The sequence below is a fragment of the Ursus americanus genome, chromosome 9 (assembly GCF_024610735.1).
Source record: "Ursus americanus isolate L20-20 chromosome 9, mUrsAme1.1.p, whole genome shotgun sequence".
Taxonomy (NCBI): domain Eukaryota; kingdom Metazoa; phylum Chordata; class Mammalia; order Carnivora; family Ursidae; genus Ursus; species Ursus americanus.
The window spans coordinates 56,949,350-56,976,241 of NC_142135.1; the positions used below are offsets into that span (position 1 = coordinate 56,949,350).

The 26,892-nt window shown below is 40.0% G+C and overlaps 1 protein-coding gene and 1 long non-coding RNA gene across 3 annotated transcripts in view; one reads left to right on the forward strand and one right to left on the reverse strand.

Moving 5' to 3' along the window:
* Window positions 1–19,261, reverse strand: part of LOC123800453 (uncharacterized) — a 62,733-nt gene extending 43,472 nt beyond the window's left edge. The window contains exons 1-2 of the long non-coding RNA XR_006781922.2: window positions 19,063–19,261; window positions 17,505–17,654 (exon numbers count right to left, since the gene is read on the reverse strand). This is a non-coding gene — a long non-coding RNA (uncharacterized LOC123800453). The remainder of the gene's footprint in view (window positions 1–17,504; window positions 17,655–19,062) is intronic.
* Window positions 19,262–19,355: 94 nt separating this feature from the next.
* Window positions 19,356–26,892, forward strand: part of UBE2W (ubiquitin conjugating enzyme E2 W) — a 74,140-nt gene continuing 66,603 nt past the window's right edge. The window contains exon 1 of one of the 2 annotated variants that reach the window (XM_045810127.2): window positions 19,356–19,457. In XM_045810127.2, coding sequence (XP_045666083.1) covers window positions 19,356–19,457 — 102 coding nt within the window. The remainder of the gene's footprint in view (window positions 19,458–26,892) is intronic. The other variant, XM_087864798.1, reaches the window with a different exon arrangement.

Genomic DNA, 26,892 nt, shown 5'->3' on the forward strand with positions numbered 1-26,892 from the left:
CTCCAGCTTTCTTTTGATTCGTGTTAACATGATATATCTTTTTCCATTTCTTTCCCTTTAGTCTAAATGTGTCTTTATATTTTAAGTATGTTTCTTGTATATAACATATAATTCTATCGTTTTTCGATCCACCTTGATAATCTGCCTTTTTATTAGTGTATTTGGACCATTGATGTTTAAAAGTGATTATTGATAAGAGTTGGATTAATGTCCACCATATTTTTGCAGCTTTCTACTTGTTGTGCTTCTTTGTTCCCATTTTTGTCTCCCTGTCTTCTGCCTTTTGTAGTTTTATTTTTGTTTATTTTTATTTACTGTGGATTTTTTAAAAAGATTTTATTTATTTATTTGAGAGAGAGAAAGAGCACAAGCAGGGGGTGGCTGTGAGAGGGAGAAGCAGATGCCCTGCTGAACAGGGAGCCGGACATGGGGCTCAATCCCAGGACCCAGAGATCATGACCTGAACCGAAGGCGGAGGCTTAAACATCTGAGCCACCAGTGCCCACTTTTGTGGTTTTAACTGAACATTTTATAGGATTCCATTTTCTCTCCTTCCTTAGCAGTTTGTGTGTATGTGTGTGTGTATGTGTAGTTTTTCAGTGATTACCCTAGTTTGCACATTTACAACTAATCCAAGTCCATTTTCAGATAACACTATATTGATTCATGAGTAGTGCAAGTAATTTATAATAACAAAATAATCCTAATTCATCCCTTCCATCCCTTATATTATTGCTGTCATTCATTCCACTTATACATAAGTATATATAAATATATATGCACATACATAATTGAATACATTGTTGTCATTATTGAGAAAACTGTTATCTTTTAGATCAATTAGGAAAAACAAAAATGAAAGTTTTTATTTTACCTTCACCTATTCCTTTGATGCTCTTCTTTATGTAGATACAAGTTTCTGATCTGTATCATTTTCCTTCTGTCTGAAGAACTTTTTTTTTTTTTAAGATTTTATTTATTTATTTGACAGGGAGAGAGACAGCGAGAGAGGGAACACAAGCAGGGGAGCGGGAGAGGGAGAAGCAGGCTTCCTGTTGAGCAGGGAGCCCGATGCAGGGTTTGATCTCAGAACTCTGGGATCATGACCTGAGCTGAAGGCAGACGCTTAACAACTGAGCCACCCAGGCGCCCCCTGAGGAACTTCTTTTAACATTTCTTGCCAGGCAGGTCTACTGGCAACAAATTCCCTTAATTTTCATTTGTCTGAGAAAGTCTTTATTTCTCTTTCCCTTTTGAAGGATAATTTCACAAGGCACAGAATTGTAGTTTGGTGTTTTTTTTTCTTTCCTCTGAACACTTTAAATATCTCACCCCATTCTCTTCTTGCTTGCACAGTTTCTGAGAAGTTGAATATAATGCTTTTCTTTGTTCTTTTATAGGCTGTTTTCCCCCTGTGGCATCTTTTAAGATTTTTTTTCTTTATCTTTGATTTTCTGCAGTTTGAATAGGATGTGCCTAGGCTTAAGTTTTTCATTTTTGTTTTTTGGCATTTACCCTGCTTGGTAACTCTGAGTTTCCTGGATCTGTGGTTTGGTGTCTGACATTAATTTGGAGAAATTCTTAGTCATTATTGCCTCCATACTGCTTCTGTTCCTTCCTTTCTTCTTCTTCTGGTATTCCTATTATGTATACATTACACCTTCTGTAGTTGTCCCACAGTTCTTGGATATTCTGTTCTGGGTCTTTTTCAGTCTTTTTTCTCTTTGCTTCTCAGTCTTAGAAGTTTCTTTTGTCATATCTTCAAGCTCAGAAGTTCTTTCCTCAGCCATGCTCAGTCTACTCATGAGCTCATCAAAGGCATTCTTCATTTGTTAGTGTTTTTGATCTTTAGCATTTCCTTTTAATTCTTTCTTAAAATTTTCATCTCTCTGCTTAAATACCCATCTGTTCTTTCATGTTGTAGACTTTTTTCATTAAAGTTCTTAGCATTTAATCATAGTTTTAAAAAATTCCTGTTTTGAGAATCCCAACATTCCTGCCATATCTAACTCTGATTATTCTACTTATTCAGTCTCTTTAAACTATTGCCCTCCTAGCATAGGAACATATTCACAAACCCAAAAAACTATCAGTGTTTGCAGGGGGGTAGGGCGGTTATGGAGATATCATCATGCAGGCATGTTCAATTACTAAGTCAATATCCAGTGCCTCTCACCTCCCTGGGCGTTTGGGAAGTTGGACTAAAAGTTTCAGGGTTCTTATCAAGGCTTGGCCTTTTTGGCAATCAGCTCCCATCCTGAGATATCTAGGGGTCTGCCAAGAGTTAACACATGATGTTCCTGTCACTGAGAAAATTCCAAGGGATTTAGGAGCTCTGTGTCAGGAACCAGAGACAAAAACCAAATATATGTTCCTTATACCACATATCTTTTAATACTTTTTTGTTTCGTTTGTTGTTTTTCTTCAGAAGCCATCAACTGTGCCTATATATTAATATATTAAATAGTATTTTTATGTCTTCCACATCTATCATTTCTTCTCTGCTCTTAAAAAAAACCCACCAATATCCAGTCTGTGTTTTTCTGTTTTCTATTTTTCTCAAAAATGTCTTTTTATAGTTTGTTTGAATCAGGTTCTACATAAGGTTAATATATTACATTTGTTTAATAACTTCTTATCTTTTATTTTGAGAGTTTTCCTCCACCTCCCTTTTTGCCATTTATTGAAGAAACTGCATCATTTGTCCTTTAGAAGTTCCTATAATCTGACTTTAGCTGTTTGCAGCCTTGTGATGCAGTTTATTAAGTTCCTCTGTTTTGCATCTCTCTCATTCTTATTTCCTATAAACTGATCATGAGATATAGAGTCTTGATAAATTTTTGTTTGTTTTTGTTGTTGTTGTTATTGTTTTGGCAAGACCACTTCACATTACTTCCTATTGTATTGTCCTCAAGAGGCATATAATATCTGGTTGTCCCACTATTACTTATGTTAAAATTGATCAATTGATTGAGGTGTATCAGCGTGATCCATCCATAATAAAGTTCCCTTTCAACTTTCTGTTCAAACTGATTGCTTTAGCACCCATTGATGGCAAGCTCCATTGTTTTACTAGGGCTAGAACAATTATTGTTCTTTTATTATTTCATAGTTCCCATGTACAATAGCTGAAATTCTTCTCTGAAGAATTCCCTTCTATCAATCATTTGGTTACCCTGAAATACAGTTTATATAGGCAAGGCAGAAAAATGTTACTCTTTTCCCTTTCCCTTTTTTTCCCAATGAATTGGTGACCTAGCAAACTACAAAGGTGACCAATGAGGTTTCCTTTCAGTATTGTTATGAATTTATGATTTTATATGATTGTGTGTATGTATGTGTATCTATACATATACTTATATATTTCCAAGTGTGTAATTAGGTGCTTCAGTTTATTACAGTTCTTACTTGTTTTGTTGCTCGAACCATCTTATCTTTGGCCAAAAGATCCCTTTCAAAGTTGGCTTCCCTGATAATTTTAAACTCTTTGTTCTTTTTTTTTTACTTCATTTGATAAAGCCAATTAAGCAAGTGGAGCCAGGAACAGAAAAAAGTTTAATATTTACCTATTGATTCTCTAAATTTTCACTTAAGTAATTCTAAGTGTGTACTTGAATCCCCAGGAGTCTGAAAAATACTCTATTTTAAATAATTTATCCAACAGTAAAATTCATGCTCTAGGAGGATATACTACATTTATCTTATGATTTTATATGCCCTATGTCATATCCCAAGATTATATTTCCCCCAGTATTATGATATTATGATTTAAGAAGCTATTAGGAGCCTTCCTCAACATCAACCAAATAATTACGACCAACATAGCCCTCCCTCTTCATATGGCTAACACTTTTCTTTTCTTTTCTTTTCTTTTTTTTCTTTTTTAGAGAGAGCGTAAGTGGGAGGGGCAGAGGGAGATGGGAGAGAATTTTAAGCAGGCTCCACGCCCAGTGTGGAGTCTGACATGGGGCTCAATCTCACAACACTGAGATCATCACCGGAGGCGAAATCAAGAGTTGAATGCTTAACTGAGCCACTGAGGTACCCCAATATTGCTAACATTTTCAAATACTCCCTTTATTGACTTTTTTAGCCTATAAAATTGCTCAAATCTCTCTCTGAAAATAAACAAGAAATAAAACTTCCCCCAACTGTTGACCTTGCATTTATCTTGAGTGGTTTCATCTCCCTCTTTCTCTTCTCAGCTAAGTCTCTTGATGTCTCTATGTCTTCGCTTGCCCATTCACTCAACAATCCATTCCAACAAAAAGTAATCTGATGACTATCATTGATACACTCCACATTGCCAGTACAGTTGAACTTTTTAAAAAATTTTTACAAGTCTTCTTGGATGAATTTACATTACCAATTACTTACTCCCTATTCAAGACCCTTTGGCTTTTAGGCCACTTTCCTCCTCCTAGCTTCTGACCTCAGCAACATGTTCTTCTCTTTCCTAAACTCTCATTTGGAGTGATCTCTTTATTTTCATGGTTTCAAATATAATCATTTTACTGAATGAGCTAGACTCCATGTGGTGCTATTTCCCACTGTACTTCCAAACCTGCCCCTGGGCTTCCTTTGCCCTGGATGAAATCTCAGGAAGGAGCAAGAACTTCTCCAGCCCCTCTGTCACAAGAACTATCTTGTAACAGTCATTTAAATTTTCAGGCCATCTAATGTTATATGAAAATCCAAAACTTCTCTTAAATGAAAGCATCTCCCTAGCCTCTTCCAGTTTAAGTCTGTGATGTAAGATTGCCTGTTGAATATATTCCCTTTAAGTGTGGTAGTGAACTCTGTCCTTTTTGTATTTCTGGCACTTCTTGTGTCATCTCCCCTCATTGTAGCATAAGCTTCTTCTTATAGGAGATATCACATGTGATTTGAGTGGGGCTGACCCTGCTGGCACCCATGAGACAAGAGTCAGCCCAGATCTAACCAACCAGAGTACCTCACCTCTCTCATCACTGATGGGTTGAGAGGTAGAGCTGATTAGAGCTAAGCCAATGGGAGCAGTTCCCAGATATTTGCTGCTAGAAGGAACTATCCACTAGGGATACTTAGCTGGTAGGATGGATAGGAGTCTAGAGACTAGTGGCCATTTTACTCACCACAAAGACTGACATAAAAAGAGCCCTCCATATCAGTTGAGCCTCTGTCAATTTATTTGAGATAGACTTTACAACTTTCACTTGAAAAAGGCATGACAGATGTCCTATAAGAAATTTAAAATGCTGAAACGTGTCCAAAATGAATTATTTTTTCTTCTCCTTCTACTTTCATTCCTTCTATCTCTACCAACTCTTGTATTTTCAAGTAAAAAAACCTGGAACTCTTTCCTTGTCTCCTGTGTACAACAAATCCCAGTCCTATCTGTTCCCCGTCCTAAATATCTCTAGAGTCCTTCCTTTTCTTTCTGTCATGCCCTAGTCCAAGCCCTCATTCACCAGTTGTCAGATCCTTACAATAGCCTCCTTTTCTGATTTTTCTTTTGTGATCTTACCTGATTAAATCTGTTCAGTCACCAGAGCAGTCATGACAAGACACAAATCTGGCCTTACTACTTCTCATCTGAAAATACCTCATATTTGGCAAATGGTTTCTAAGATAAAGTCCAACCACCTCACCAACCAACAAAGCCTTCCATGACCAGGCTTGCCTGCCTCTTGTCTCCCATCACCTTCCACCAATTTCTATTGGGCGATACCAAACTGTCATCCCCTGTTGATGCCAAGTACACAGTTCCTGCTCCCTCTGCCTGGAATGCCTCTCTCCTACCCCTTTCCACCTCTGCTAGGGCCTTAGTTCTTCCAGAAAGCTGTTTTTAGCTCCTAGGCAAGGTCTAGTGCCCCCCCCCCCACTTAGGATCCTAAGCCAGTAAGTAGCTTTTTCCCATATTCTTTCAAAATTCTTCTTTCATTTGTTTTCCTGATTGTAAGCAATGTGAGTATGGGGACTGTGTCTTACTCATCTTTATATCCCCCATGCCTGCCATTCAATATATGCTTTTTGATAAAACTGTCCCCTTTTTTTTTTCTGTCAAACTGTCTGAAAATTCACCATAGATATATTTGGGGGCATCAAATATTCTTGGTAAAATGTAAAATCCACCTTACCTATTAAGTTTCACAGTTTAAAATGAATCAATTTGATTAGAGTTACTTTTATTTTAAAATTCCATTGATATGGGTCACTAAAAGAATAGATTTGGAAGGACAATACTGTGTAGTAAAGAATTCAATCTGTAGAGTCAGACAGTTGGAGTTCCCAAGATAGAATTCTGATTCTGCTATGGCTATGTACAAGCTGTGTGACTTTGTCAAATTACCTAGCCTCTCTTAAGACTGTTTTCTTACCTGTAAAATGAGAATTGTTTTATGTACTTCATAGTGCTGCTTTAAAGATTATATAATACAAGAAATACAAGTGTCTCTTACCCTGCCTATATGGCACATATGAATATTCAATCCCAAGTAGCTGGTATCATTATTGTTATTAATAAAGGCAGGTCTGGAAAGATGCCACATGTGGGGAAGGACACTGGGTGGGCAGGGAGAGGCAACATCTCAACCTTGAAATTTTGTCTATAGCAAGCTCAGCTCAAAGCAGGGTCTGGTTCATAGACTAAACTATTCTATATTCACAAGAAATTGGGGGATCTTGTCATAGATATTTCTCAGTCACTGCCACACACACCCCACTTTTTTTTTTTTAATTATGTTATGTTAGTCACCATACGGTACCTCATCAGTTTTTGATGTAGTGTTCCACGATTCATTGTTTGCGTATAACACCGAGTGCTCCATGTAATACGTGCCCTCCTTAATACCCATCACCAGGCTAACCCATCCCCCCACTCCCCTCCCCTCTGAAACCCTCAGTTTGTTTCCCGGAGTCCATAGTCTCTCATGGTTCATCTCCCACTCTGATCCCCCCCCTTCATTTTTCCCTTCCTTCTCCTAATGTCCTCCACTCTATTCCTTATGTTCCACATGTAAGTGAAACCGTATAATAATTGTGTTTCTCTGCTTGACTTATTGCACTTAGCATAATCCCCTCCAGTTCCATCCATGTCCATGTAAATGGTGGGTATTCATCCTTTCTGATGGCTGAGTAATATTCCATTGTATATATGGACCACATATTCTTTATCCAGTCATCTGTTGAAGGGCATCTCAGCTCCTTCCACAGTTTGGCTATTGTGCACATTGCTGCTATGAACATTGGGGTGCATGTGCCCCTTCTTTTCACTAATCGGTATCTTTGTATACCCTACTTCTTATCTCTAGGCAACATGTCATCTGCCCACTGGAGAGAGAACTTAGAGTAATTCAGAAGAAAAACCAGCTATTTCCTGTCACCTATACAGTCCTGTGCAGTTCACAAAACTCCTTCACATCCATTATTCACCTAGACTCCACCACAAACCACATGTTGGCATTTTGTCTCCATTTTACAGATGATAAAACCAAGATTCAGATAAGTTTAAATGACTGACTCCAGGTCATGAAACTAAGAAGTAGCTGAGTTAGGATTCAAATGGAGGCCTTTTGATTCTAAGTCTAGTGCCATTCCTAACACATGGTAAGAGATCAGGCAAAAGGGAGCACAAAAATGGAATGGGGAAGCAAGGCAGAAAGTAGGATGAGAAAGAACTATCTGGCAAGGACAAATTGGTAGGGCTGCCATCCCTCCTAAGCAGTTGAAGAAGGATAAATATGTGTTGGGGCAATGAAGGCCTTGTGAGCAGGTGAAAAGAGGGTAATATGAATTATGATGAAACAATTATGGAATTTTTTGACAAGGAAAATAACATATCTGGAAGGCTTTGAAGAAATCATTGACTCTCCATTTTACAGATGAAAAAATCCAGATGCAGGGAGATACCTGATCAGCCTTCAGTCTCATACCATTAATGGGAGAGCCAGTCCAAAGACTAGCCACAACTTACTCGTATGGGTGTGTTAAAATCTTGAAATGCCTTTCCCTTTTAAAAATAGCTTTACTGGGGAGGTGGGGGCTGGCTGGCTGGCTCAGTCTATACAGCATGTGACTCTTGATCTTGGGGTCATGAGTTTGAACCCCAAGTTGGGCATAGAGATCACTTAAAATTTTTTTTTTAAAAATAGCTTTTTGGGTTATAATCCATATACCATAAACTTCACTCATAATAATTACTTAATAATTTTGAGTGAATTTATACAGTTGGGTAACCATCACCACAATCCAGTTTTAGAACATTTCTGTTCTAGAGGGAGTTAAGACGGCAGAGGAGTAGGAGACACCTTTTTCAGCTGGTCCCCCGAGTCGAGCTGGATAGGTACCAGACCAGCCTAAACAACTACGGAACCAGCCTGAGACGCAGGAAGATGCATCTGGATCTCTACAAATGAACATCTCCAGCGCTGAGAATTGAGGTACGAAGCGGGGAGCATGAAACCTTGCACAGATATCGGAAGATAAACGGAAGGGGGAGGGAGCCGCCGCGTTCAGGCGCCGGGAAGCGGTAGCCACTTGCACGGGAGAGCGGGCGGGGCTCACGGACGGCACCCGCAAAACAGCAGACTGAGACCGTGAGCCGGGTGCGCGCACCACCAGGCATCTCGCAGATCACCGGAATCCCGGTGCGCTCACTGGATCCAGACTGAGACCGGGAGCTTCCGGAGCGCGCGTGCGGGGCGGCTGGCGGCTGGCGGCATTAGAAACACAAAGGACAGAGATGCACCGGCCCTGGAAGTGAGGGCTGGGACGCCAGGTGTGGGGCGCACATCCCGGGACGCTGCAGGGTTGAGCAGCACCAACAGTAACAGAGTTAAAGTGGCCAGAACATCAGTGGAGAACGGGCCGCAATCCCTCTGTTCTGTGACAGAGGCTGAAATTCGGCCGCTGCTGCTCTGACTCTCAGAAGAGGCACAGCAAACCGCCAGGGAAAGCCTCCAGAGAACAAAAGCCTGGAAATACCGGCTCAGGGAGTGCCCATCCCCATCCCCCCTCGCAGGGGACGCCGAGACTCTACCCAAACAGGGTTGCCTGAGTATCGGCGTGGCAGGCCCCTCCCCCAGAAGGCAGGCTGAAAAATCAAGAAGCCCACAACCCGGGCGCCGGGGTGGCGCAGTCATTGAGCGCCTGTCTCCGGCTTAGGGCGTGATCCCGGAGTTCTGGAAAGGAGTCCCTCATCGGGCTCCTCCGCTGGGAGCCTGATTCTTCCTCTCCCACTCCCCTGCTTCTGTTCCCTCTCTCGCTGGTTGGCTGCCACATAAATAAATAAATAAAATCTTTAAAGAAGAAGCCCACATCCCTAAGATCCCTATAAAACAAGGGGCACGGCCTGGGACCCAGTCAATAATTTGGACTCTGGACAACCCCGCAACCTCTCCTCATCAGAATGACAAGAAGGAGAAGCCCCCCCCCCCAGCAAAGAAAAGACAGTGAGTCTGTGGCCTCTGCCACAGAAATAATGGATATGGATGTAACCAAAGTATCAGAAATGGAATTCAGAGTAACGATGGTCAAAATGATGAGTAGAATTGAAAAAACTAACGAAAAGGTTACTGAGAATATAGAATCCTTAAGGACAGAAATGAGAGCGAATCTGACAGAAATTAAAAATTCTATGAGCCAAATGAAGGCAAAACTAGAGGCTCTGACGGCCAGGGTCACAGAAGCAGAGGAACGGGTTAGTGAATTGGAGGATGGGTTAATAGAGGAAAAAACCAAAATAGAAGCTGCTCTTAAAAAAAATCCAAGCCCGCGAATGTAGGTTACGGGAGATTACTGACTCAATGAAACGATCCAATGTTAGAATCATCGGCATCCCCGAGGGGGTGGAGAAAAACAGAGGTCTAGAAGAGATATTTGAACAAATTGTAGCTGAAAACTTCCCTAATCTAGCGAGGGAAACAAACATTTGTGTCCAAGAGGCAGAGAGGACCCCTCCCAAGCTCAACCATGACAAACCTACGCCACGTCACGTCATAGTGCATTTCACAAATATTAGATCCAAGGATACAGTATTGAAAGCGGCCAGGGCAAAGAAATTTATCACGTACCAAGGCAAAAGCATCAGAATTACGTCAGACCTGTCTACACAGACCTGGAATGAGAGAAAGGGTTGGGGGAGCATATTTAAAGCTCTTTCAGAGAAAAACATGCAGCCAAGGATCCTTTATCCAGCAAGGCTGTCATTCAGAATTGATGGAGAAATAAAGACATTTCAGAATCGCCAGTCACTAACCAATTTTGTAACCATGAAACCAACCCTACAGGAGATATTACGGGGGGTTCTATAAAAGTAAAAAGGCCCCAAGAGTGATACAGAACAGAAAGTCACAGCCAATACAAACAAAGACTTTACTGGCAACATGGCATCATTAAAATCATATCTCTCAGTAATCAGTCTTAATGTTAATGACTTAAATGCTCCCATACAACACCACAGGGTTGCAGATTGGATAAAAAGAAATGACCCATCCATTTGCTGTCTACAAGAGACTCATTTCGAACCCAAAGATGCATTCAGACTGAGAGTAAGGGGATGGAGTACTATCTTTCACGCAAATGGACCTCAAAAGAAAGCTGGGGTAGCAATTCTCATATCAGATAAATTGGACTTTAAACTACAGACTATAGTTAGAGACGCAGAAGGGCACTATATTATTCTTAAAGGAAGTATTCAACAAGTGGATATGACAATTATAAATATATATGCCCCCAACAGGGGAGCAGCAAGATACACAAGCCAACTCTAAACCACAATAAAGAGACATATAAATAAAAATACATTAATAGTAGGGAACCTCAACACTCCACTATCAGAAATAGACAGAACACCCTGGCAAAAACTAAGCAAAGAATCAAAGGCTTTGAATGCCATACTCGACGAGATGGACCTCATAGATATATATAGAACACTACACCCCAGAACCAAAGAATACTCATTCTATTCTAATGCCCATGGAACATTCTCAAGAATAGACCATGTTCTGGGTCACAAAACAGGTCTCAACCGATACCAAAAGACTGAAATTATCCCCTCCATATTCTCAGACCACAACACGCTGAAATTGGAACTCAACCACAAGGAAAAATTTGGAAGAAACTCAAACACTTGGAGACTAAGAACCATCCTGCTCAGGAATGACTCGATAAACCAGGAAATCAAAAATCAAATTAAACAATTTATGGAGACCAATGAGAATGAAAATACAACAGTCCAAAACCTATGGGATACTGCAAAGGCAGTCCTAAGGGGGAAATACATAGCCATCCAAGCCTCACTCAAAAGAATAGAAAAATCTAAAATGCAGTTTTTATATTCTCACCTCAAGAAGCTGGAACAGCAACAGAGGGACAGGCCTAATCCACGCACGAGGAAGCAGTTGACCAAAATTAGAGCTGAAATCAATCAAGCAGAAACCAGAAGTACAGTAGAGCAGATCAACAGGACTAGAAGCTGGTTCTTTGAGAGAATCAATAAAATTGACAGACCACTGGCAAGACTTATCCAAAAGAAAAGAGAAAGGACCCAGATTATTAAAATTATGAATGAAAAAGGAGAGGTCATGACGAGCACCATTGAAATTGGAAGGATTATTAGAAATTTTTATCAACAGCTATATGCCAATAAACTAAGCAATCTGGAAGAGATGGAATCCTTCCTGGAAACCTATAAACTACCAAGATTGAAACCGGAAGAAATTGATTCCTTAAACAGGCCAATTAATTATGAAGAAATTGAGTCAGTGATAAACAACCTTCCAAATAACAAAACTCCAGGCCCGGACGGTTTTCCTGGGGAATTCTACCAAACATTCAAAGAAGAAATAATACCTATTCTCCTAAAGCTATTTCAAAAAATAGAAACAGAAGGAAAGCTACCAAACTCATTCTATGAGGCCAATATTACCTTGATCCCCAAACCAGGCAAAGACCCCAGCAAAAAGGAGAATTACAGACTGATCTCCCTAATGAATATGGATGCCAAAATCCTCAACAAGATACTTGCTAATAGAATCCAACAGTACATTAAAAGGATTATCCATCACGATCAAGTGGGATTCATACCTGGGATGCAAGCGTGGTTCAATATTTGCAAATCAATCAGCATGATACATCATATCAACAAGAAAAGACTCAGGAACCATATGATCCTCTCAATCGATGCCGAAAAAGCATTTGACAAAATACAGCATCCTTTCCTGATTAAAACCCTTCAGAGTGTAGGAATAGAAGGTACATTTCTCAATCTCATAAAAGCCATCTATGAAAAGCCTACTGCAAATATTATTCTCAATGGGGAAAAGCTGGAAGCCTTTCCCTTAAGATCAGGAACTCGACAGGGATGCCCACTCTCGCCACTATTATTCAACATAGTACTAGAAGTCCTTGCAACAGCAATCAGACGACAAAAAGGGATCAAAGGTATTCAAATCGGCAAAGAAGAAGTCAAAATGTCTCTCTTTGCAGATGACATGATACTCTATATGGAAAACCCAAAAGAAGCCACTCCCAAACTATTAGAAGTTATAGAGCAATTCAGTAACGTGGCGGGATACAAAATCAATGCTCAGAAATCAGTTGCATTTCTATAAACGAATAACAAGACTGAAGAAAGAGAAATTAGGGAATCCATCCCATTTACAATAGCACCAAAAACCATACGTCACCTTGGAATTAACTTAACCAGAGACGTAAAGGACCTATATTCTAGAAACTATAAATCACTCTTGAACGACATTGAGGAAGACATAAAAAGATGGAAAGATATTCCATGCTCATGGATCGGAAGAATTAACATAGTTAAAATGTCCATGCTACCCAGAGCAATCTACACTTTCAATGCTATCCCGATCAAAATACCGAGGACATTTTTCAAAGAACTGGAACAAATAGTCCTTAAATTTGTATGGAAACAGAAAAGGCCCCGAATTTCCAAGGAACTGTTGAAAAGGAAAAACAAAGCTGGGGGCATCACAATGCCGGATTTCGAGCTGTACTACAAAGCTGTGATCACAAAGACAGCATGGTACTGGCACAAAAACAGACACATAGACCAATGGAACAGAATAGAGAGCCCAGAAATGGACCCTCAGCTCTTTGGGCAACTAATATTTGATAAAGCAGGAAAAAACATCTGGTGGGAAAAAGACAGTCTCTTCAATAAATGGTGCTGGGAAAATTGGACAGCTACATGCAAAAGAATGAAACTTGACCACTATCTCACACCATACACAAAAATAAACTCCAAATGGATGAAAGATCTCGATGTGAGACAGGAATCCATCAAAATTCTAGAGGAGAACATAGGCCAAAGAGCTCTACGACATCGGCCAAAGCAACCTTTTTCATGACACATCCCCAAAGGCAAGAGAAACAAAAGATAAAATGAATTTATGGGACTTCATCAAGATTAAAAGTTTCTGCACAGCCAAGGAAACAGTCAGAAAAACTAAGAGGCAGCACACGGAATGGGAGAATATATTTGCAAATGACACTACAGATAAAGGACTGGTATCCAAGATCTACAAAGAACTTCTCAAACTCAATACACGAGAAACAAATAAACAAATCAAAAAATGGGCAGAAGATATGAACAGACACTTTTCCAATGAAGACATACAAATGGCTAACAGACACATGAAAAAATGTTCAAAATCATTAGCCATCAGGGAAATTCAAATCAAAACCACACTGAGATACCACCTTACGCCAGTTAGAATGGCAAAAATAGACAAGGCAAGAGACAACAATTGTTGGAGAGGATGTGGAGAAAGGGGATCCCTCCTACATTGTTGGTGGGAATGCAAGTTGGTACAGCCACTCTGGAAAACAGTGTGGAGGTCCCTTAAAAAGTTAAAAATTGAGCTACCCTATGATCCAGCCATTGCACTACTTGGTGTTTACCCCAAAGATACAGACGTAGTGAAGAGAAGGGCCATATTCACCCCAATGTTCATAGCAGCAATGTCCACAATAGCTAAATCGTGGAAGGAGCCGAGATGCCCTTCAACAGATGGGTGGATTAAGAAGTTGTGGTTCATACATACAATGGAATATTACTCAGCTATCAGAAAGAACGAGTTCTCAACATTTGCTACAACATGGACAGCACTGGAGGAGATAATGCTAAGTGAAATAAGTCAAGCAGAGAAAGACAACTATCATAAGATTTCTCTCATCTATGGAACATAAGAACTAGGATGATCGGTAGGGGAAGAAAGGGATAAAGAAAGGGGGGGGTAATCAGAAGGGGGAATGAAACATGAGAGACTGTGGACTATGAGAAACAAACTGAGGGCCTCAGAGGGGAGGGGGGTGGGGGAATGGGATAGGCTGATGATGGGTAGTAAGGAGGGCACGTATTGCATGGTGCACTGGGTGTTATACACAACTAATGAATCATCGAGCCTTACATCGGAAACCGGGGATGTACTGTATGGTGACTAACATAATATAATAAAAAATCATTAAAAAAAAAAAGAACATTTCTGTTCTAAAAAACACTGAAATACTTCAATAGTGGTTAGTAAATATCCACTTCCCTCAAATCCCCAAAAGAATCACCCTTCAATTCTCTGAATCACTCCAGACTTCCCTATGATCTAATTACAGTATCTGGTCCACAGGGCAAGGAGCATCCAGGCTCTTGACCCAACATTGAGCAGCTTCTGTTCTTCCTGGTTGGTAACTTTGCTACATCTGTGCCACATCTGTTGTTAAATAATGTTAGCGTCACCCCCAGAAGGATCAAGGCAAGCATTTAACTCCTCTGGCTCCTAATCTGAGCTTTTCACATAGCACCCTGCTTTTCAGAAAGACAGGAAAATAATTAAGTGAACAAAAGAAAAAAAGAGCTATGAAATTATGTCTACATAAAAGATAGACAGGTTTTGAAAGGTCAAGAGATTGAGTTGGTATTTATAGTGATGGTCACCTCTTCAGTAAAAGTATTCTTATCTTGAGGTTTATATACTTCTGCTGAGGGATGAACTTCTGAGGGTCAGGTACCTCCTTGAAATACAAAATTTCATGGTTATGCGTATTTTCTGTGGAGTGGGTCCGTGGACAGAAAGAAAAAAAAGGATAACTTGCTAAGAACGTGTTTGGTAAGAGGTTTAGGGGAGAAGCAAACAAGGAATGTGCTCAAGGACTGCAGACCTGGAAAAAAGAATTTTAGCTAGAGGGATAGGGAAAGGGAGGAAAGGGAAGACAAAGTTCTCTTGATTCACAGTTCTATTTACAAGCCAGATACGTATGTGAATCAACTATTTTGACATGTAGAATAAGTCACATAGATTAGGTCACATATATAAACCCTTTGTTATTTTGCTAACTTTCTTTGTCCTTTATTAGGAGATTCACATGAAATAACTAAGTTTGGGTTATGCTTTTCTTAAAGTACCACTCTAAATTGTGAATCTGGGGTTTTGCTATTTCATTAAATCCCATCTATAGCTCAAATAGATTACATTAGCATTTTAAAATTGTTAACTAAGGCCCCCCAGTATGTCTACATAAATTACAATGAAGTCAAGTTCATTGCTAGTATATCTATAAATGTGATTTTTAAATTCAAAATAGTACATCACTCTCATTGCATTTTATCTTAGACTTCTTAAGATGGTATTTTGGACATGTTTAAATTTTTGATGATCTCCACTAGGCACATGGAATTTGAAATCTGGAAGAAAACTTGAAGATTATGCAATCTGATTTGCTCATTTTATTGATAAAGAAATAAACCCAGAGAGATTAAGATCCCTGACCAAGCTTGCTAATGACAGAGCTAGGACAAGACTACAAGCATTGGATTCTTAGCTTGGTGCCTTTTCCAACATCCAGTTAACAAGCTAATGGTTACTGAACTACCGACATTTCTGTGATGAGATCAGCCAGTAGGAGACAATGAACAAACCATCTGTGGAGACACACACTCAAGCAAAGACTTCTCAACTCTGCCTCTTCACCCTCTGACAAGAGGATTCTCACAGGACTGCTCCTAACTCTCCAGTCTAGTGAATCACTAGAACTCAAACATTCATAAATCACATTATATTATCAATATTGCAGCATTTGCCCAGGGATCACTTTGTGAGTTCTTCAAGTTACTAGACTCTGGTTTCCCATATTTCCTCCCCTTTCCTGCCAGAAAGTCCAGCTGCTTTTAGTCCTCTGTGTCACAGACTCTACCTTTGCCTTGGTCGGGACATCCTCAGGCACATACATAGCTTGTTGTATGCCCTCTTTTTTTTTGTCCTCCAGGGAGGTGGAGGTGGGGGTAGTTTTTGAAAGGAGGGAGAATCACCTTCTTGAACATGATGGTCATTTGTAATTGATGTGGAAATCAAAAAATTATTAAATCTAACAGAAATAATAATTATCCCCTAATATCATCTAATATGCACTTTATGTTTAAATTTCTCCAGTTGTCTCAAAAATATCTTCTTTACAGTTGGTTTGAATCAGGATCCAAACAAGGTTGACATGACTGGATTGGCTTAATATGTCTCTTAAGTATCTTTTATTGTAAATAGGCTATTAAAAAGATTCTTTAAGGGTAAGGGAAATTTTAATTCTACTATTGTTGAACTGTTTTCTAAAGTAATTGTCCGATTTTGCTGTTATAGAGAGCTCCACCCCACTTTTGGTATTGTCAGACATTTTGCCTTTTGCCTATGTGATAGTAAGCCCCAAACTGTAAAGAAATATGTAAGCCTTGTCTCCAAACACTGTATAGTCAAATGTTTTAGATAGAAAAATTTCATGCTCTCTGGAGATATTATACGTTCCACCCTATCTGAAAGCCATTGTTTTAGCTCCTGAGTACATCAGGATCTTTCCATTATATATTAATAAAAAAAAATGAAGAAGATAGTAAGCATATACTACTTAATATTTCTCAGGAAAGATTATGACTGGTACTCAATTTTCCCTCGCCTGAAGGTTGTTTTTAACACACATAAAACCTAGGGGAGCAGATGTTGACTTTACTGTGAGGAGTGTTAAGAATTCTGTTAACTCCCGGGGCGCCTGGGTGGCACAGTGGTTAGGCGCCTGCCTTCGGCTCAGGGCGTGGTCCCGGCGTTATGGGATCGAGCCCCACATCAGGCTCCTCTGCTGGGAGCCTGCTTCTTCCTCTCCCACTCCCCCTGCTTGTGTTCCCTCTCTCGATGCCTGTCTCTATCTCTGTCAAATAAATAAATAAAATCTTTAAAAAAAAAAAAAAAAAAAAAAAAAAAAAAAAAGAATTCTGTTAACTCCCTTTTCTCATTAGTATGTCATGGCAGGTTGTTAGTTCTGATGATGTCATAATGCTTTTTTTGTGGGGTCATCTGAGGTCACTTACACCTTAAGAAGAATCAGCTTTTCAATAAAATGAACTTTAGATGGTAAAACCTGATCTTCTGGAGCAATTTTCTGAGATCATAGGGATAAAGATCTCCGGAAGAAAATATATATGGAAAAGCTTTCCTCTTTCATTGGGATACATGGGTTTTACTCACAGTTGAAATGTTGACAACACAACTGAGCTGACACCAGTTATGCTTCTGGATGATTCCTCATTGCTAAGAGCCTCCAAACATTCCTCAAGGACACCGTCATTTTGCACAACAAAGGGAAAACCAGCCCATTTCTGGCAATAGAGTGGAATTCTAAGAGGAAAAAGCAAACCAATATAACTTTCTATCGATGAAGAGTAGTTGGTTTAATATTGTACTATAGGATAACTGGTGTATTTTAAAGATCTTTTTTCTTTTTGAACACATTTTACATTAGGGAATTTCCCAGAGAACATAATGATTTTTTTTTTTAAGATTCTATTTATTTGAGAGAGAGCCAGCATGAGCAGGTGAGAGGCAGAGGGAAAGAGAAAGGGAGAAGCAGACTCTCCACTGAGCAGGGAGCCCCATGTGGGGCTCAATCCCAGGCCCCTGGGATCATGACCCGAGCTGAAGGCAGACGCTTAACCAACTGAGCCACCCAGGCGCCCCCATAATAATCTATCTTTAGAATGGGAAGGATGATATCCTGCATTGCTCTTATCTTTAAATCTTACAGAAATTTCTAAAAAGAGCTCCAACTTAATAAAATGACAGATTTCAAGCTTTTGTTCTGCTAAAGTTAAAGCCTTCTACTCAATGTATCAGCCATTTAAATCTTTAAAAGATAGAACTAAGAACATGAGGTGCAAGCCTTTGGCTTCCATTTTCCTCTTAACCAATGAAATCTTCAGTTTGGGATAGCTTTTTAAAATGTAGCTTCTGATAAAGTTTGGTAGAACTGGTGCATTCCCAGAATAAATTATGAATGCTCAGCTTTCCCTATTCAAATACATCCCTAGGTCGGGAAGTCCAGACGTAATAGAAGGTGTAAGTGTATGCTATAAGGTGCACTGGTACATTAAAAAAAAAAAAATCACGTCTAGGGTTTAATCTCAAAACCAATGTGAATGCCATAACAACCATAACTATTATTGACACACGTGAAGTTTAAAACTGACGGGCTGGGGTAAAGGGGAGACAACAGCACAAGAACAAAAGAAAAACTTCAAAAATTTCTCTTCCCGGGGCGCCTGGGTAGCGCAGCGGTTAAGCGTCTGCCTTTGGCTCAGGGCGTGATCCTGGCGTTACCGGATCGAGCCCCACATCAGGCCCCACATCAGGCTCCTCCGCTATGAGCCTGCTTCTTCCTCTCCCACTCCCCCGGCTTGTGTTCCCTCTCTCGCTGGCTGTCTCTATCTCCGTCAAATAAATAAATAAATAAATAAATAAAATCTTTAAAAAAAAATTTCTCTTCCCTTTCAGGCAAGTTTCAGCTCTACAAACCTACCCTTGCGTTTAAAATATCAATGTGTTGTTTTGCTCTCAATCCTCATCCGATTGTACAAAGAAATCCGTGTCTTTCTCCCCCAAATTAGGAATATGAGAAGGCTTCCAGACCGTAAAGACAAGAAAGCAGCCCCACGGTAAGTGGTATCCCGCCCCAAGGGTGTGAAAGTGGGTATGGTGGTGTGGAGAAGACATCCGAAAGGGGAAAAAAAAAAATCTTCAAACCAGATACCTGTGGTTGGAAAAACAAAACAAAAAAACCCCACGGGACTGGAGATCATCAAGATCTTAGGGTACACAGAGAAAAAAACAACCGTGGCCAGGTCAGACGAGGAGCGGCGTTTCTTAGGCGACCGGAGTAGCTGGTGAGGTAGCCGCGGACGCCGGGGAGCTGATGTGACTGAGGGTACCAACAACGCCATTTACCGCGCTCCCGCCTGCCCCTCCCCCCCGGAGGCCCAGCGCGCCAGCCAATCCCCTCCCGCCGTCCCCTTCCCACCGGAGGCCCCGCCCCCGGCGCCCAGGATGCTGGGCCCCCGCGGCGTGACGCGAGCACGGCAGCTCCGCCCCCTGCGTCTCTGGCTTCGCCGGCCTTGGGGGGATGGTTCCATCATGGCGTCAATGCAGGTGAGTGGAGTTTGCAGCATCTGGGCGGGCGAGGGAGCCGCCGAGAGGACGCAAGCGTTTTGTCGGGGGCGGCGTCTGGGACTCTGGAGCACCCGGACGGGATCGGGAGCGGCCCTGGTGGCCAGCCCTTTCCCAGCTTCAGGACGTTGGGGAGGGGTGAGAGGTGGCGAGAAGAAGGGCGGGGGAGGGGGGTCCTCGGTCGGTCGAAGCGGACACCAGCTGGCCGGGAAGTTGGGAATAAAGGCTAGGGAGGAAAGGGCGAAGTTTGGCGCTGGCTCCGCGGCAGTGGTCTCGTAATCATCTCTTGCTCATACAGACGCTGTTCTGCCCGCCCGCCCCAGGGATGCCTTCTCCGCGGTCCCCGGCCAGGCGGAAACAGCTGCTCACGGCGTTGTAGCTGGGGCAAGGGCGGCCCTGAGAGGGGCTGAATGTGGGGGAGCTGAAAAGGCGTTCCGAGAGAGGGCGGCTGGCTGCAAAAGCGCTTCGCGGCCTCTGCTCAGGCCTCCCACGCCCAGCTTCCCTGACTGCTCGGCCCTTCGGCTCTTCTCTCTTTGACTCTTAATCCTTTGCCCCGTGGGTACCTTTCTCTGTTAGTCTTCGCACTCTCAAAGAACATATTAGTCCGGCAGCTCACTTTGTCGCTCTTCCGAAGCTGCCTTTGGCCCATCAACGTCATTTGCCGCCTAATAGGCAATCTTCCCGAGATCTGAGTCACCGGCCCCCTTATACCTCCGGGATAGCTCGCCCTCGAAAAAAAAAATTTTTTTTCCTACGGTGCCCCACCCTTGTGGTCGCGGTAAGGCTACAGCCCTTTGCCCTTCTTCCCTAGATCTTTAGTGGAATCTTAGTTTGGTAGGAGGCGTTTATTAACCCGTGTCATATCTGCCTGACTTAGCAGTTCATGATTTTCTGGCTTTCCAAGTTAATATACTCCTTTTTTCCAAATCCAGGGAGTTTGATTTTTTTTTTTCAGGCAAAGATGGCAACCATAACTGCAGTTTTGTGAAGATTGACTCTGCATTATCTAGAGCCTGCATTTAATTTTACAGATGAAGACTAGCTCTAATGAGAACATATAGGAAGAGAAGGTAGAACTGTTGTTTGGAGTGGCAGCTGAGTGCTTTTTAGAGTTTTAACAGCATCTTAAAGAGACTTACGTTTTTCTTGGAAGGATTTAGTGCTTTTGTTTCTGGAAGAATAGGCAAGTCTTCCTATACTCCCCACCCTCCTTTTTTTTTTTTTTTTTTTTTTTTTTTACTCATTTCTAGGAGAGAACAGTTTTTCTTCTCTTTTCTGCATCTTCCTCTTTTGCGCACGTATTTGCTTAACATTTACTTCTGTGCTTTGTGTTATCTGTCCCCTTTTTAACCTATTTTCCATGCAATATTCTTTTTACTTTTGCTTCTTTCTCTGGACTTTCCTGCAGAATAGAAGAATGTCTAACTTTCCTACTTGAAGGGATGTCACAAAACGGTGCAGGGAAAAAACAAGAACAATTTGAGGAAACATTATACTTTACACTGGTCTCCCCAGAGACGTTAGAGAAGTTTCGTCATTTGAGGCCAAAAAAGGAACTGTGGAACACTAGTTGAACAGTAGATGTATATGACTAAGATTATTTGTATTAAGATTAAAACTCTTTAAGACTAAAAATTATGGTTAAAATCCACAACACTTGTGATTGTATTTGACAAGAGAATTATAGGGATAACTAGCTGGTTAGATTCAAACTTCAAGGGTCTGAAAAAAGGCAGATTTCTGTTTTTAAGAGAAAAAAGTGCAGAACTTGGTCAGTACAGAACTTAATGTCGGTAATCTTGAATTTTACGTGACAACTTAAGCAATGGAAAAAAAATACTTCCCAGTGCAATACTTCATTTTTCTGTGTCCCAGGTATTACATATTCTGTCTTAGCACCCTGTATTCCTTTGTGTCTTTTTATTAGAGGGATGGAAAACTGCTGTTTCTGATTTTAATTAAAACTAAATCTTTCCTTTTTTTGTATTTTTGAAATATCTGATACAGGTTTCCTGGTAGTATCTTGAAAAATAATTTTAATATAGATAAAACAAGCTTTTTGAAACCCAATACTACTTTGTTTGTGGTTATTCTGTCTTTGGTGAACAAAATTTTTTCCTGACCATCTTAATAGCAAAATTTTATTTTAAAGATTTTTATTTTTTGAAGTAATCTCTACACCAAACGTGGGGCTTGAACTCACAACCCCAAGATCAAGAGTTGCATGCTCTACCAACTGAGCCAGCCAGGTTCCCCTTAATAGCAAAATTGAACTCTTCAAAACAGCTGAATTACATATGAAACTGCAACCAAATTACGAAATTTGTTTATTCACTCAAATTATTTTTCAAGGGCCCACTGCGTCTGGTACTGATCAGGGTGCTGGAGATAGAGCAGTGAACAAAAGCAGACAAGGATTTCTGCTCTTATGGATATAATAGTCCAGTTGGGGGAGACAGATAAGAACCAAATACTTAAGTTAATTGCATATTGTATTAGAAGGTGATAATGCTATGAAGAGAAAGCAAGGAAGGGAGTTAGGAGATGGATATTTTGGGGATTTCAGTTAGAGTGCTTGGGAAAAAGTATACATAAATACTGCTCTGACCATGTCCTTACCTAAAAGTTTTCAGATTTCTTTATCTTACGCCAGGATATTATTGCTGCTAAGATTACTTAAGCTGTGAGAACTACTTTAAAAGCATACAAATTATAGAAATGTAATACAGGATGTGATTACTTGATAAAAGGGAAATAGTCTTCAGAATCAGCATCAAGTAAGGGTAGACTTTGGCTTTTTCATTGGAGAGTATTTTGAAGTTGAGGTTTTAACTCCTTTAATGTATTCTATCGGTGCCTCCCAACCTTTTCTCAGGCGGTACGCATAGAAAATTTTTGAATCACACATTAAGGTGGATGAAGTAAAACACGGGATGAGTATCAGTAGTGTGGCACATCTGTAATGCTGGGGATGCTCTACTCTGTAATATTGCTAAAGTTGTTCTTCAATATACAGTTCAAGGTTGTGGTTTTCAGACTTACTTGAGCCTTTGAGATACTCTTTCTTGTTTTTTCTTTCTACTGTTTCTTCCTAGAATGAAGTCGCAAATTACCAAGATTATGGTTAGATTATGTTTTAAGAAAGTGTTCTTTGAGAATGGTGGGCTTCTGGCAATACTTAAAAATGGCAGGAATTAGGGGCGCCTGAGTGGCTCAGTCATTCAGGTCGTGATCCCAGGACCCAGCCCCACATCGGGCTCCCTGCTCCACTGGGAGCTTGCTGCTTCCTCTCCCACTCCTTCCTCTGGTCTTCCCTATCTCGCTTGTGTTCCCTCTCTCGTTGGCTGTCTCCGTCAAATAGATAAATAAAAAAATGGCAGGAGTTAGAGTAAAGAAACATCTCCATTTAATTGTGATAGTCCTAGAAATGTTAAATTACTCTTGTAGATTTTCTGCATTTTTTTCCTCTCGTACCTAATGGGGATTTTACACTATTAACTGTTGATTTGAGTAGATGGAAGGAGATTAATACTTAGTAACAGATGGATTATAAATGCGTGCTTATTTTCATATGACTTCAAAATAATGTTGTATTATTCACAACTCCACACTGCTCTTTACTCAAGTGTCTGGCTGTAGCGATTGAGAGAGGTGGAATATGGGCTCTTATTGACATTTTTAGTAGTCACATTACCTTGACAGACTTCATATGATTATTGTTTGATAATGTTGTGAAGGATTACAGCATAATCAAAAGTTAGGAAATTGATTCGTCTTGGATCCTGAGGCTTATTGAATACTGGGAACTTGGGGAGTGTATATTCCTAGAATTATAATACCTGAGAAGGTTGACTGGGTACTCTGGCTAGGAATAGGGAGTTGTTGGGACAAGTCAAGGAAAAGGGGAACAGTATAGAATAGAATTGAAGGTATTTTGTTTGAATGATAAACCTAAACATAAGTGGAGTACACGTGAATAAAGGATAAAGCTAAGGTAATCATCTTAACTTTCAAAGCAGTCACTATGATACTTTCTTTTAGCTGTTAATCAATTACTGCGTAATGAGATGCCTTCTATTTTTATCCTAAAGTGTTCGGGTGTTTAATTTAACTTTTCAGATCTCTTCCACTCCCCTGGGCCATAGATCTCATGAGAATAGGAAAAATACCTTTTCTTTGTTTCTTAAATAAAGTCACCTAGTGATTACAATAAATGTTCATCAGTTAACACTTCAAAAACTGTTCCTAATTAGCAAGTTCTGCGTTAGTTCTATTTTAGAGAAATCTTTTAAGCAATTCTATAATAGTAGGTTGAGTCCCTATAAAGGAATAATTTAAAGTTCATATTTATATATATATATATATTCCCCCAAAAGTTGGCTTATTTTCTTGATTTATATGATTTATATGAGAATGACTTTAGGTAAGTCATCACTAATTTGGAAAGTGACTTGCCCAAAATTACATAGCAACTGAGTGCTGAAGCTGCCATTAGAAACCAAGCTCTGAAATCTGTTGATGCTGTGAAGTTGTATGTAATTAACATGTTAACAAATTTGGCATTGTAGATAAATCATTGGGATAATTACTTTTCAGTCAAGAAGTAAACGTTTACTAGGATAATATTTTATAGCTTCTATAGCTAAGATGAGAGAAAAATATTCCTTATATTTTATAATACTTTATGCATAGATTTTAAAAAGGATCTTTATGCGTGTACTTGTGCACTGAGTAAAATTATGGCAAATCTTTACTGTTCAAAGATTAGTTTTTATTATCAGGGAGAGTTTTAAAAGTAGAGGTGATCTGGCATCTTTCTGAAAATATAGTTCTGCATAGTGTTTATTTAAATTGAACATTTGTTACATGTTATTTCTTTGTATCATTGCTGTCTGCATTAGTTTTATCTACAAAATACTTTTTTGTGTTTGTGGAGTGTTTCTAATAATTCTTCATTTGATAGCCTTTATTTGTGAATGCAGGCTTTGGAACACCAACTAAGGGTGCATGCCTTTGAGTTATTTTATTCTGAGAAAAACTAATGTCATTCAGTAGGTCTTGTAAAACTTCATTAGGAAAAAAAGCACAGGATCTGGAATCAGAAGACCTGGATTTAGGTTCTGTTTCACTACTTAACATCTATGTTGCCCAGAAATCAGGGTGTCAAGTTGGTGGTTAAGACAAATTGAGAGGTAAACATTGTATAAAACTACTTTTGTGACTCCTTCCCAAACCTGTTTTTTTTCTGTAGTTTTCCCCATATTGGTACATGGCAACTTTATTCATCCATATATTGGTACATGGCAACTTTATTCATCCATTTGTTTTACCAGAAACTTTGGTTTCATCCCATCCTCTAGTGAAAACATTAGCAAATTCTGTCGAGCTCTACCTTCAAAATATATCCAGAATTCAACTGTTCATCCTTTCTTCTGAATTTCTCCGTGGTGTAAATCATCCTCATCTGGGTTATATCAACAGTTTCATAACTGGTTTTCCTGCTTCTGCCCTTGTTCCCTTACTGTCTTTTCTCAGCCCATTATTTAGATTCTCTCAAAACAAGAGTCAAATGTCACTTCACTTGTATCCCTTCTGAGGCTTCCCTGTTTTACACGGAATGCAGTTGACCCTTTAATAATGTAGGGTTAGTGGTGCTGACCCCTGCACAGTCCAGAATCCATGCATAGCTTTTGACTTCCAAAAACTTAACCACTGGCTGCCTGGGTGGCTCAGTTGGTTTAAGTGTCTGAGGTCATGATCCCAGGGTCCTGGGATCGAGTCCCGCATGAAGCTCGCTGCCCTGTGAAGAGTCTTCTCCCTCTGACCCTCCCCCCGTCTTGTGCTCTCTCTCTCTCTTTCTCAAATAAATAAATAAATAAAATCTTAAAGAAAAAAACCACTTACTAATTTCCTACTGTTAGTTGGAAGCCTTACTGATAACATAGTTAACATAAAATTTGAATGTTATATGCAGTATATATTCTTATAATAAAGTGAGCTAGAGAAGAAAGTTAATATCATAAGGAAGAGAAAATGTATTTATAGTACTGTACTGTATCAAAAAAATTCACATGTAAGTGGATCTGTGCATTTCAATCCCATGTTCAAGGGTCACCTGTAATCCAGAGTCCCTGTTAAGGCATAGAAGGCCTTATTACATTATCTCATTCTTTCTCCCCTCCCCCCGACTTGCTCACTTACCTATACACTCCTTGATATTTCTTCCTCTGGGCCCTTGCCCTTATTTCCTCTGCTTGGAGTCTTCACCAATCCGAATGGCTCATTTGCTTTATTCCCTCGGATCTTTGTTCAAATGTAGTTAGAGAAGCCTTCCTTGACCGCCCAATGTAAAATAGCTCTTCCATCCCTGCCACTTGTAATTCCCCTTACCCTGCCAAATTTTTCATAGCCCTGACATTATTGATTAATTTATTTACTATTTCTCCTGAACATAACTCAGTACCTGGCATATAGTAGGCCCTCAGTAAATGTTGAAGGAATAAATGAATGCAGCTTCTGAATTCAGATAAACTTGGTTTGAATTCTAGCTTTGCCACTTAATAGCTGTGTAACCCTTTTTGCCCAGTATAAAATAGGGATAATAAAACAATCAAATGGGGTAAAATTGCAAATCACTTCATGTCATGGATCTTTATAGTTGTTAGTTATAATGCTTTAGGCCTCTTATTTTGAACTACCCCTATCAGATACTCACTTTAAAAAAAAAAAATTGTCAGGGCACCTGGGTAGTTCAGTTGGTTAAGCGGTTAAGCGTCTGCCTTTGACTCAGGTCATGATCCCAGGGTCCTGGGGTGGAGTCCCGTGTCTGGCTCCCTGCTCCACTAGGAATCTGATTCTCTCTCTCCCCCTCCTCCCACTCATTCTCTCAATTTCTTACCCTCTAATAAATAAAGATCTTTTAAAAGATTGTCTGATTCTTGTCCTGTGTTGGCTATCAATGGAAAAGAAGCAGATTTCATATATGATCCTGTGTCATGAGAGATCTCTCCTATTTGCACATTATAGGAATGAGAGAGGAAGTATGATGGTTTTTTATTTTTTAAGATTTTATTTGAGAGAGCTAGAGAGAGTATGAGAGGGGGAGTTGGGAGGGAAAGAGCAGGGAGCCTGATGTGGGGCTGGATCCCAGGACCGTGGGATCATGATCTGAGCTGAAGGCAGACTCTTAACTGACAGCCACCCAGTCACCTTGGAAGTATGGCTTCTAATTAGCAATGTATGCTAGACTAATTCTCAAATACTGAAGAGGATTAGTGAAGTAATATTTTGAACCTTCTTTATCAGTTTTAAATGGCACATTCAGTTTTTTTAATTGAAATATAATTCACATATCATAAAACTTACCATTTTTATCAAAGTGTACCATTCATTGGTTTTTAATATATTTACAACCATC